The following is a 13,012-nucleotide window of genomic DNA, read 5'->3' as shown; positions in this document are numbered from 1 at the left end:
GCACTTTGTATGTTGGCTGCTACTACTGTTTATTCTGCAAAGCCTAGTTCCAGCTGCCTCTGTCAACCTTCCCAGATCTGTCTTTCACTTGGTACCACAATTTAGCCCTTGATTTATAGTGTTCTAAGGTGAGAATACATGTGCCTTCTGGTCCAGCATTTCTAACAGAGCATTTAATCGTTTTCATCGCAATTTCTGATTTGGACACTAAATTGGCCCTTAATTCTTAAGCCTGTGTTGGATGTGGTTGTCCCATATCCAGCCACGAGTGTATCATTCCTAATTACGATGCATCCTTTTAGAGGTGGTGGCACAGACAGGAAAAACAGGAAAATGAATAAGGAAAATGAAACAGGAATATAAATCAGGCCTCTCATAAAGGTTATACCAGCTGTGTTAAATGCATTGGTTAGTTTTCTTTTTCTTGTTCCTGGTGTTTAATAAGGCATGTCTTTAAACCAACTAATTTTTGTACATTCTGCCAGCAAATGTGACTGAAGATTAAATTTCACTAAGGTCGAAGTTATTGGTTTATCCAGATGTTCTCTGAGTCAATTTTAATGATATTTCCAAATATAGACCTTTTTGTGGTTGTTGGCATAACTACATTTTACAGGTGGAAAACCTAAGCTTAAAAATTGCACTGGATACTATGGGGGAAAATGTATGGAGTTTCCTCAAAAAATTAACAATTGACTTACTGTATGATCCAGTAATTCCACTTTTGGGTCTCTGCCCTAAAACGGTGAAAGTAGGGACTCAAAGAACTATTTGTATGCTCATATTCGCAGCAGCATTATTCACAATAGCCAAAAGGTAGCAGGAACCCCATGCCCATTGATGGATAAATGAATAAACAAAAATATGGCATGTAAATCAACAAACAATAAATGCTGAAGAGAGTGTGGAGAAAAGGGAATGCTCTTGCATTGTTGGTAGGAATGTAAATTGATATAGCCACTATGGAAGATGGTATGGAGAGTCCTTAAAAAACTAAGAATAAAACCACCATATGACCCAGCAATCAATCCCACTCCTAGGCATATACCCTGGTGGCTCAGACGGTAAAGCATCTATCTACAATGCGAGGGACCTGGGTTCGATCCCTGGGTTGGGAAGATCCCCTGGAGAAGGAAATGGCAACCCACTCCAGTACTATTGCCTGGAAAATCCCATGGATAGAGGAACCTGGTAGGCTACAGTCCATGGGGTCGCAAAGAGTCAGACATGACTGAGTGACTTTACTTTCTTTCTTTCACTTAGGCATATACCCTGAAGAAAACAGGGTTGAGAAAGACACATCAATCCCATTGTTCATTGCAGCACTATTTACAATAGCTAGAACATGGAAGCAATCTAGACGCCCATTGACAGGTGAATGGATAAAGAAGTTGTGGTACGTATACACAATGGAATATTACTCAGCCATAAAAAGGAATGCATTTGAGTCAGTTCTAATGAGGTGGATGAACCTAGAACCTATTATACAGAGTGAAGTGAGTCAGAAAGAGAAAGATAAATATCATATTCCAATGCACATATATGGAATCTAGAAAAATGGTTCTGAAGAATTTATTTTCAGGGCAGCAATTGAGAAACAGACATAGAGAACAGACTTGTGGACACGGGGAGAGGGGAGGAGAGGGTGAAATGCATGGAGAGAGTAACATGGAAACTTACATTACCATATGTAAAATAGATAGCCAACAAGAATTTGCTGTATGGCTCAGGAAACTCAAACAGGGTCTCTGTATCAACCGAGAGGGGTGGGGTGGGGAGGGAGATGGGAGGGAGATTGAAAAGGGAGGGGATTTATGTATACCTATGGCTGATTCATGTTGAGGTTTGACAGAAAACAATGAAGTTCTGTAAAGCAATTATCCTTCAATAAAAAATAAATTTAAAAATATGGTATATACACACGATGGAATATTACTCAGCCTTAAGAAAGGAAGGACACTAACACATACTCCATCATGGATGATCCTACAGGACCTTATGCCCTGAAACATAAGTCAGTCACAGACCGACTGATGCTGAATGATTCCGGTGACTCGAGTCGCCAGACCCATGCACACAGGAAGAAAAATGGTGGATGCCAGGAGCTGGGGAGAGAGGGCAGCTGGGAATTAGTATTTAATAGGTACAGAGCTTGTTTTGCAAGACGGAGTGAGTCTTGGAACTGGCTGGTGGTGATGGTTGTACAACAGTGTGAATGTACCTCAGGCAGGGAACTGTACACTGAAAAACGGTTACAATAGTAAAAGGGCTAACTAGCTGTCTAGTTATGATGCCACTTCTTTTTTTAATCTTGCAAAATGCTCTGTTAGGTTAGGTCCTCTCAGAACAAAGCTTTGTTTAGACCAGGCTCTGTCTTCCTGTGTTCCCTTTGCTTTTTGACTTGCTGAAGTCTATTTAATGTGCTTATGTGGCAAACAGTTGGTGCCCTCTGCTGGAATAGAACCAATAGTGTTACTTGCTCATTGTAGAAATTGGAGCTTAAATTCTTGATAAAGAAATGAAAGTATTCGTGTTGTTGTTGTTTAGTTGCTAAGTCATGTCCGACTCTTTTTTCAACCCCATCGACTGTAGCCAGCCAGGCTCCTCTGTCCCTGGGATTGCCCAGGCAAGAATACTGGAGTAGGTTGCCATTCCCTTCTCCAGGGGATCTTCCCGACCCAGAGATCGAACTCTTTTCCTGCATTGGCAGGTGGGTTCTTTACCACCGAGCCACAGGGAAAGCCCATGAAAGTATTCATACACCACTCTAATCTATGATAGTCTATAATGATATTTTTTAAAAGTTTAAAATGCAAAACATGAAGTATTATCAGGCGATCAACAGAACATTTCAAAAGTTTCATTAAAAAAACTTAAAAGAGCCAGTGATTTCAATTTACATTTTAAACTATTTAATAGAGGTATTTGTTGTACACATGGTTTTAGTTAAACATAAACAAAAACGTTCTCTCTGGAAATACTGAACCTGAGTTGGAAATGAAATCTGAACTGTAAAGATTTTAGTTCACAAAATATAAAATAGTCCTCAAAATATAAACGATGGTTCCCAACTGAAGGATTCCCCAAAGTTCAGGACTCAGTCCCAGGGCAGGAATGAGGGAAAACTCCTTGCAGGTCGAAAGCTGTGCTGAAGTCGAAGGACTGCACTTGAGGGCCCTTAGTCAGAGTGAGCCTCCGCACACAGCCCCGGAAGGAGGTCCGGCTGCTCAGGCAGTTCTGCTTCACATCAGCTGTTTAGGAAAGAAGACAAAATAAATCTTGTTGTATTAAATGATGTGAGAAGAGCAGTAGAAACAAAACTAACCGCTTGTGGTTTCTGCATCAAGATTAGAAGAATATTTTTCCATATACATGGCTTCAGTGATAGCGTAATTTATAGAAAACTATTAATAAGCAATAATTTTAAGGCATAGTTGTGACTTGTCATAAAAGGGATTTTTATCTTATTAACATTTGTATTAATTACTTGGAGAATCTGAAAAGCGATGTGAGAGGGTAAGACACATGCTTGTCCTCTAAAATGATTACCAACCCATAAATTGATTCCCACTTCAGGGCATCATTTAAGATTTCTGTCAGTAAAGTCACCCAGCTTATCGTACACCATACCTGATGTTCTCAGTCTTACCTAATGATCAACTTCCGCGTGCACGAATACGAAGTGGCTTCAGTCGTGTCTGACTCTGTGAGACCCCATGGACTGTAGCCCACCAGGCTCCTCTGTCCATGGGATTCTCCAGGGAAGAATACTGGAGTGGGCTGCCATTTCCTTCTCCAAGGGATCTTCCCAACCCAGGGATTGAACCCATGTCTCTTTTATCTCCTGCATCAGCAGGTAGGTTTTTTTGTTTTGTTTTTTAACCACTAGTGCCACCTGGGAAGCCCTGATCAACTTATATATGTAGATTATTCTGATTTTTCCAAGAATTCCTAGGCATTTGGAATAGAGCTACAATGGTAAAGGATTTGTTACCCAAACCATGTATCTTTCTTCACCCCTATTCTTTATCCCCCTGAATAAGACTTCCCCCAGAGGCAGTGCCCTTCGAAAAGTGAGCAGAGTAGACATCACACGCACCAGGATAGCCGCCGACATAAATGGGATCGTTGGTATCAGCGGAGGTGGACTGGGCGTGCAGACTTTCCGCTCGAACCACGTTCCCGTCGACAGTCAAAACCACGCGATGCTTGCTCTTGTTTGCCTGAAGGGTGTGCCATCTCCCATCACAGAGCCTACTGGGAGCTTTGGGCTCGTATGTGGCTGTTATCCTCCCAGCACCGTTGTTAACGTGAAACAAGAGCTAAACAAACGAGACACAAGCCAATACCTCGGTGAATTCTTCCTTATTCAAGGAACACAGTCCATTCACAGGATGTTCTTAGAGTGCATAAAATCAGAGCATTCTGCTAAAAGGGAGGGCTACCTATGAAAATGTTGGCTTAAAGCTCAACATTCAGAAAACAAAGATTATGGCATCTATTCCCATCACTTCATGGCAAATAGGTGGGCAAACAGTGGCAGACTTTATTTTTTGGGGCTCCAAAATCACTGCAGATGGTGACTGCAGCCATGAAATTAAAAGATGCTTACTCCTTGGAAGGAAAGTTATGACCAACCTAGACAGCATATTAAAAAGCAAAGACATTACTTTGCCAATAAAGGTCCATCTAGTCAAGGCTATGGTTTTTCCAGTAGTCATGTATGGATGTGAAAGTTGGACTATAAAGAAAGCTGAGTGCCGAAGAATTGCTGCTTTTGAACTGTGGTGTTGGAGAAGACTCTTGAGAGTTCCTTGGACTGCAAGGAGATCCAACCAGTCCATCCTAAAGGAAATCAGTCCTGAATATTCATTGGAAGGACTGATGTTGAAGCTGAAATTCCAATACTCTGGCCACCTGATGTGAAGAACTGACTCATCTGAAAAGACCCTGAAACTGGGAAAGACTGAAGGTGGGAGCAGAAGGGGACGACAGAGGATGAAATGGTTGGATGGCATCACCAGCTCAATGGACATGAGTTTGAGTAAATTCTGGGAGTTGGTGATGGACAGGGAGGCCTGGTGTGCTGCAGTCCATGGGGTTGCAAAGAGTCAGATATGACTGAGCAACTGAACTGAACCTATGAAAAACAAACAGTGGTGTAAGACAGTGTCCTAAGGATTCTGATGCTAGCCTATTCCCAAGGCTTCGGAAGGGAAAACGGCCACCTCCATGGGAGCAAGCCTGAGCCACAATCTTTGATGCATCCTCAAATCAGTGTCATATTTTCAGCATGACAGAAGCCCACGGGTCTACTAAGAAAGTTGGTTCACAGCTGTTGCAATAGCACCTGTGAAGGAACATTTACTAACTCCCTCCTGAAAAACCACGGATGCTCCACCACCCCAGGTGGTAGCACAAAAAATCTGAGACCTGCAGAAGGTGGGAGGGAAACACTACGTATCCTACTGTCAACTTCTTATGCTGTATGTGAAGCTTTGCTATTATTGTTTAGTCACTTCAGTCGTGTCTGACTCTTAGTGATCCCCTGGACTGTAGCCCACCAGGCTCTTCTGTCCATGGGATTTCCCAGGCAAGAACAGTGGAGTGGGTTGCTATTTCCTACTCCAGAGGATCTTCCTGACTCAGGGATTGAACCTGTGTCTCCTGCATTGCAGGCAGATTCTTGACCACTGAGTCACTCGGGAAGCCCTTTTTTAGGATTATCTATTTTTAAATATTAAATGAATCTTTTCTCCATTCCATGAAAGTGAATAATTAGAAATTTGGATCTAGATATTTCTACTGTTTCTCAACTGCTGTCTCTGACACTGGGATGAGATGTGCGGGGGAGGTGGGGGGTGCCCATCCAGATTAAGCGTTCACCTTTCCATCTACAATCTCCAGTCCAATGGCATCCACTTTGGCGCTGCTGATCCCCAGGAGGACACCGTTCTCCGATGAGGTACGGAACTCCAGCGTGATGTTCACGTCGGATCGCACTTTGTAGCCTTCTCTGACTGAAACACACAAGGAAGACACTCAGTGATGGGGCCTGCCTGGTGCACGAAGGCACAGGCTCAGAGAGGCCAGGGGCTAGGCTGGCTTGCTGGCTGTGCTGTCAGGCTCCTGATGAGGGTCACGAGACCTAGCTCCAGCTCCTTCTCTGGATCCAGCTCCACCCCCACCAGCAAGTCTCTTCCACCCCTGAGCCTCAGCTTGCACCTCCGTAGGATGAAGTGATGCTTTTAAAGAAAACACACAACCAGCTGGGCTAAACCGGACTAGAGCTGACATGGGCACATGCTTTTATCCAGAGCCACGTAGGTAAAAGTCAGAAGGGATTTGATCCATGTAATTGGCTAATCATCCATCCAAAAAATAGAGCACTTTACTTTCCCAGTATCCACTAACAGGTGTGTCATTATTTGCTGAGTGTGTTAAGTGTGTTAGACTCCACACTATGCTTTTTTTTTTTTTAAGTGGGGTTTTAATTGAATGAATTTTCCATTCAGGTGATAAAGAAGCTGGACTAAGTTAGGGATATTAGCAATAGCAGGCAGTTGTTACCTATGGGGCCCAAGGCTGAAGGAAAAGTGGGAGACGGTGGTGTTACTAGAAGCACAGAGTGCAAGAGAGAAGCCTGCTGGCTTTTCCTCTCCTCCCTCCCAACCTCCACCTTCCACCAGAGCCTCCCTGAAAGCCCCAGGCAAAGGAGCCCAGAAATTAGTTCCCTGTGATAGGAAATAGAACAGGAGCCAGGGGAGCACTGTTTGAGTGCAAATAGGAAGTTAGCCGGCAAGCTGCTGTTGTTCAGTCCCTAAGTCGTGTCAGATTCTTTTCGATTTCATGGACTGTAGCCTGCCAGGCTCCTCTGTCCATGGGCTTCTCCAGGCAAGAATACTGGAATGGGTTGCCATGCCCTCCCCCAGGGGATCTTCCCAACCCAGAGATCAAACCCACATCTCCTGCTTGGCAGGCGAATTCTTTACCACTGAATCACCAGGTTTAGCTGACCAATTAAGCATCTGAAGTGGGAAAGCACGTAAGATATTTAACAAGGGCTACTTCTAAGCCTTGAGGAATTTCCATCCTAAAGCATTTTAGAGATTTAAATTCCTCTACTTACTACTCATGAATATTTCAACAGTCTAAACAGAGTTAATTTCTTCATCAAAACTGAGTCTCACTTGGCTGGCTGGTCCAGACATTTTATGGTGCTGGTTTTGAATTCAAAGGTCTTTATTAACCTGAACAGTGACAGCTTTTGCCTTATGTAAATCTGGGGCCAGTACAGATGACACCAGGACCACATATTGCCGTCTGGAGGGTCACCTCTCCTGACGAGAGGAGGCCATCTGGGTACCATGACGGGTGAGCAGGTTTTTACACAAGATGCTGAGAATCCAGAATTCGTGTTCTCACTGCAGCTTGTGCAGCGGGTCCTGTCCTATCGGACGATTCCTGGATCCTCATCATCTTAGACTGCAGGGCATCCCAGAGACTGCCTGTGAGATGGATGATCGTACATACCGAAGGCTGCGTATCCACTGCCTTCAAAGAAAGTTCCTTCCTGGGCCACGGCATAGCACCTGGTCACTGCCAACGTAGACACGGGGCTGTCCGCGTGCAGCTGCTGGCTGTTCACTGTCACCTGCCCGAGGCAGGCAGGGATGCTGTGGGTGATCTAAGTGAAATGATGCAGGAGTAGGCGACGGTGAGGACATGAGAAGGACAAGCACACGCTGTTCCCACCCTTCAACACAACACAGTAAAACACTGTCTTTCGGTTTTAAAAATCCAGTGGCCACCATACTTCACATGAAGGTCTAACTTAAAGCTACTATAACAGAGTAAAAAGGGTTTTCTATTGAGTAAACGTTGTGGAAATCAAGACTGTGGAGTGGGGCTTCCCTGGGGGTTCAGGGGTAGAGAATCCACGTGCCAGTGAAGGAGACACAGGTTGGATCCCCGGTTGGGAAGATCCCACATGCCATGGAGCAGCTAAGCCTGTGTGTCACACAACTATTGAGCCAGTGCCCTAGAACCGGGGAGCTGCAACTGCTGAAGCCCGTGCGCCCTAGAGCCTGTGCTCCGCAACGGGAGAAGGCACTGCAATGAAGCCCGTGCTCCACAACCAGAGAGCGGCCCCCTCTTGCTACAACTAGAGAAAAGCCCAGGCGCAGCAACAAAGACCCAGCACGGTCAAAAATGATAAATGAAAAATCAGGAAAAAAGAAAAGACTGTGGCGTGTTCTAACCTGCAAATACAAATTTGCTGGACTTTTCCTGAGTTGCACTGAGGCTAAACGCCTGTGGGAAGGGAATTGTTTGTTCACTAACCAACAGGAAGGCAGGCTGGGCTTCAAGGAGAAGCCCCAACACACAGTCGAGGGATGTGGTTCCAAATGTTTCCATTTTGCGGGCAAGCTCCAGGCCCAAACACGGTAATTTAAACATAAATACATTCCTCCACAAGACAAACAACCACCACAATAAAGGTAAAAATAGGCCTACGGAGAACACGCTGCTTACGTTTCCAATGTTCCTGGCCCTGTACTCGGAGGGGAGGCCTCCGAGGTACAGCTTTCCTTCCACGTCTAGCGTGGTGGCATCTCCCACCGTGGTCACCATGGGCGATTCCTGGCCGTCGACCGTCATGAAGCCCCTCCTTTTAAAGTACTCTGTCTTGACCTAGAGCGATCCAAAGACATGAGTCATTTCTAAGGAATCTGAGAAAACAACAGCTGTTTGCAGCATCTGTTCACTGCTGGAGTAATAACCCGAATGGAACCCTCAAGGACGGCTCAGGTGTTCGCACCTCCGGGGTTGAGAGGAGGCTGAGCCTGGAGCAGGTTAGCTGCTCCTGACCTGCTGGAGAGTCCCCATCACAGCAACACGCAAGCAAGGACATCAGGTTGGGCCCATTCACACCACCCATGGGCTTGGTTGACTTCTCGTCAAACCAAGAACATACCTGGTGAATGAACATTTTGTTCATTCTACCAGTGTTTGCTGAGTGCCTACTAAGTGTCATGCACTGAGTGATCCCTTGAGGGTATTTCAGGAGCCTACATTCTATGGGGCAGATATCAGACACAGAGCAAGCTGGAAATCAAAGGGGTTGATCCCCACTACTGTGAAACGGAGTGCACACGAGGGGCTGTGGAACAGAGCTTGGCACGAGTGACCCCACCTTCCCGAGAGCCTACCGTGTGCCACTGGCCGTCGCTGAGCAGCGCAGGGTGTGAGACCTTGGTCCTGCCCTTCCCAAGGTCGAAGGTGAAGTGGAGGCGGCCCGAGTGCAGCTGGAGCGCGGCGTAGTCCACCTGGTTCTGGTGAGCCATGTAGTACACCAGGCCACTGGAGGCGAATGTGCGGATGCTCAGCTGAACTGAGAGCCTGGAGGGAGGCGAGGGCTCTCAGGAAGGAACACGCTCTCACTCTTTAATTCTTTAAATTCACTTTTTAATTTCAATTAAATTTCTTCAATTAAATTAATTTCAATTAAAGTCACTCTTTAAATTCAAAGACCCCAGTAAGTGTTTCAACATCTGTTTTGAACATCTCAGGTCATCCATCCTTTCATTGACCTATCCATTCATTCATTTGTGGTAACTGCCTACCTCCTCCATCTGCCAGGAATCTTCCTAGGAGCAGAGGATCAAGCAGTGAACAGAGGAGGGTCCCTTTCTCCCCAAAACTAACACCAGAAATATACCACAGAGTTAAAACTGGGTCACGTGGAGGCCAGTGGGGAAGGGGGCTAATGAGCTGTGGCAAAAAATGGTGATGATGGTGAGAAAGCCGGAGGGCTCAGAGGTCTTGATGGGGGTGAGCAGCTGCTGGAGAGAGAAGTAAGGAGGAGAGAGAGGTGGTTAGCAGGATGCTTAAAGCGAGATTGTGCAAGTGGGGTGGGTACTTAGGAAGTGCTCAGCGGTGTGACCACGGGGAGAAGGCAGCCAGGGAGGAACGAGGGAAAAGACCTCTGACAGATCGGAGCCAGAGGACCTCAAAGATCAAGGGCTGGGCAGCTACCAAGCTCATGGGGACTGAAGGCAGGAGACAAGGGGCAGTGACCCCAGATGGCGGCGACAGAGGCATAGAGCACTGCAGAGCCGAGGGCGTGGACTGCGGGGCTGAGACCCACAGCAGGACAGGGAGGCATGCAGGTCCTGAGGAGCCTTGGCCACGAGCTCTCTGGGATGTGAGCCGGCTTCCCCGGCTGGAGAAGGCTGCCTGGGACAGCCAGGTGTGAAGGGCAGAGGGAACTTGCAGGCTGGCGTGCGTGTGGCTCCAGGAATTTGGGGTCATGGTGATAGAGCTGGGGGGGCCGTTTCTGCTGATTAGTGAATGCTTCTTGTAGAATTGGGTTCAGTGTCCAGAAGACAGCTTCAGGGGACTTAGGATTCCAGAAGGAAGAGGGGTATAGGTAGCCAGGGCTCTCCTCCACACTGCCAGAGAGGCAGCCACCCACCATCATCAAGACGGGGTCCAGACAAACCACGGAACCCGGCCGAGCCACGCTGGCGCATCTGAGCCGCACAGGAGCTGCGTTCCTCTTTGCCTCTCACTGCCGCCTCGTGGTGGCAAGCTGAACACACCAAAGTGTTCACTTCTCATGAAACACGAGAAGCTTCTTCCGGAAAAGACTCACTGCTGAAGAATATGCCCGGGATTCTTCTAGCAATGAGACATCTCGTGAGGACATTAGAGCATCACCTACCTCTTTCGGACAGCCAGCTGGTTAAAGGGCAGCACCAAGTGGCTGCCTTCTGCAAGGCCAAACTGGTGGGCACTGGGGATGTATTCTGGGGCCCTTTCCGTGGCGCACAGTTCCTGTAAGAGATGCACACGGCTCACAGCCATGCAAGGCCAGGCCCACCACCCCCGCCCTTCCCCACACCCTGCAACACAAACATGTCTTTCCACGAAGGAAACATCTCAGAAGCGAGGGTGTCAGAGCACCAGCAACACAAACACACCAGCAACACAAACACACCAGCAACACAAACACACCAGCACTGCCTTTACCTTCTTGGCTATTTGTTCCATACCCCTCTGTCTCTCTGAGAAGGCAATTAGAGCCTCTGTTTTTTACCTCAATCCCACTCAAGTTCACCATATTCCCATGAATTTTCATCAGGTCCAAGGGGCAAAGGCCTTGCTTGTGCCTGCAACCACTCCCCCTCAAAAAAAAAAACCTGCTCTGGGGAAGGCCTGAAGGGTCAGCGGCTGCAGGAACAGCTGGCACATGGGCAGCAGGGGACTGTACGTGCCCACAGGGGACAGGCCAAGGTGGTTCCTCCTCGACAGGAGCGAGGTGTAGCCAGGAGGAGCCGGGCTGGAGGGCAGGTGCCCTGGGTCCAGGCCGAGTAAGGCCGTAGACTCAGTTTCCCAGGTCAGTGGATGGAGGCTACCAATACCACCGCCCTGAACTCAGAGATGGGCCTTGCTCTATACAACTGAGCCATCTGCATCATCACAGCATGAGCTCTCAACCAAGGAAGCAGAGAAATCATCAAACAGAAAGAAAAGTGAAAGCTAACAAGGGCTTCCCTGGTGGCTCAGATGGTAAAGAGTCTGCCTGCAATTCAGGAGACACAAGTTCAATACCTGGGTAGGTAAGATCCCTAGGAGAAAGGAATTGCAACCCACCCACTCCAGTATTCTTGCCTGGAGAATCCCATGGATAGAGGAGCCTGGCAGGCTACAGTCCATGGGGGTCACAAAGAGTCAGACACGACTAATACTAAACTGCATAATTAAAGAAGGGCCTTCTTACTGCACTTGGTAAAGGCTGGGGCTCTGGCGGGAGTTCTCCGTCCTCTCGGTAGACAGCTAGCTTCGGCCTCTCTGAGAGTGAGCAGGAGTCCAGGTCTGCATGTTCATAGTCAGTGGCACTCGTGAAATCCAGAAGTCTAGATACAAACAAAGCGTTTCAGAATCAATGATGATAATACAAGCCAACACGATTACTGAACACTTAAAATCCATTAAAAAATACTAATACAATACTCTTAAAAGTAACCGAATCGACCATTTCCCACAATGACTAGAAGCCCGTATGCATGCTCAGTCTCTTCAGTCGTGTCCGACTCTGTGACCCCATGGACTGTAGCCCACCCAGGCTCTTCTGTCCATAGAATTCTCCAGGCAAGGATATTGGAGTGGGTGGCTATGCCCTCCTTTAGGGGATCTTCCTGACCCAAGGATAGAACCCACATCTCTTAAGTCTCCTGCATTGGCAGGAAGGTTCTTTACCACTAGCCGCACCTGTGGAAGCAATGCCTAGCGGTTCTTTTCTTTCTCATGCATGATGACAGACTGTCCACCATTCTAGTTCAATAAAGGCCATCTGGGGGGACTTTCATGATAAAACACGGGATCCACTTATTATTTGGGAACTTGCAGAATTTGAGGCCAGCTCCAGTGGCAAAATTAGACTGTAGATTAGTGTCGGTACTGGGCATTGAAAGATCAGGATGGGCATAGTCAGGCTGAGTACAGTCATACTTACTCCATGTTAAAGACCAGGTTTCGGATACAGCCGTGGAACGAGCTTCTCATCTTGAGCATGGGTGTCCCCTCACCCTCTGGAATGCCCCCAACATACAGGCTGGACACATTTATAGTCCTGCTTTCTGCTGACAGGCCCAACTTCATTTCCACAGGAGTTGTCTCATCCACTTGAACAGTAACAACTCTAAAGAGTCAAAGGAGAATATAAAGGTTTTTAAATACAATGAAACATCACTGTCCATTTTATTCCAGCAAGTTCTTACTAATAAAAGTTTTCCCTGAAAGAAATTTTTTAACATGAAATTTAACATGTGTGAATTAAAAAAAGGCAACTCTTGAACATGAAAAGAGACAGCTGAACATTTTCCCAAAATGAATGTAATGTGATTAAACATTATTCAGTTCGAGTGCTTTTTGGAGCATATCCTCTACTTCTTTATCTGTGACAAAATGTCCAGTGTGTTTTTAAAACATTTGGTCCATAGTTTTT

General features: G+C 46.7%; 1 protein-coding gene across 1 annotated transcript in view; it reads right to left on the bottom strand.

Annotated features, from left to right (window-relative positions):
* Positions 1-2,889: 2,889 nt before the first annotated feature.
* The window catches only part of LAMA1 (laminin subunit alpha 1), a 124,771-nt gene continuing 114,648 nt past the window's right edge, over positions 2,890-13,012 (bottom strand). Inside the window, exons 55-63 of the mRNA XM_044934772.2 lie at positions 12,521-12,706; positions 11,786-11,921; positions 10,727-10,839; positions 9,213-9,402; positions 8,536-8,694; positions 7,534-7,687; positions 5,887-6,020; positions 4,100-4,322; positions 2,890-3,251 (exon numbers count right to left, since the gene is read on the bottom strand). Coding sequence (XP_044790707.2) covers positions 3,091-3,251; positions 4,100-4,322; positions 5,887-6,020; positions 7,534-7,687; positions 8,536-8,694; positions 9,213-9,402; positions 10,727-10,839; positions 11,786-11,921; positions 12,521-12,706 — 1,456 coding nt within the window. The 3' untranslated portion in view covers positions 2,890-3,090. The remainder of the gene's footprint in view (positions 3,252-4,099; positions 4,323-5,886; positions 6,021-7,533; positions 7,688-8,535; positions 8,695-9,212; positions 9,403-10,726; positions 10,840-11,785; positions 11,922-12,520; positions 12,707-13,012) is intronic.

Source organism: Bubalus bubalis, chromosome 22 (assembly GCF_019923935.1).
Source record: "Bubalus bubalis isolate 160015118507 breed Murrah chromosome 22, NDDB_SH_1, whole genome shotgun sequence".
Classification (NCBI taxonomy): domain Eukaryota; kingdom Metazoa; phylum Chordata; class Mammalia; order Artiodactyla; family Bovidae; genus Bubalus; species Bubalus bubalis.
The sequence above is the reverse complement of the archived record's forward strand: the minus strand, read 5'-3'. Positions and strand labels throughout refer to the sequence as shown.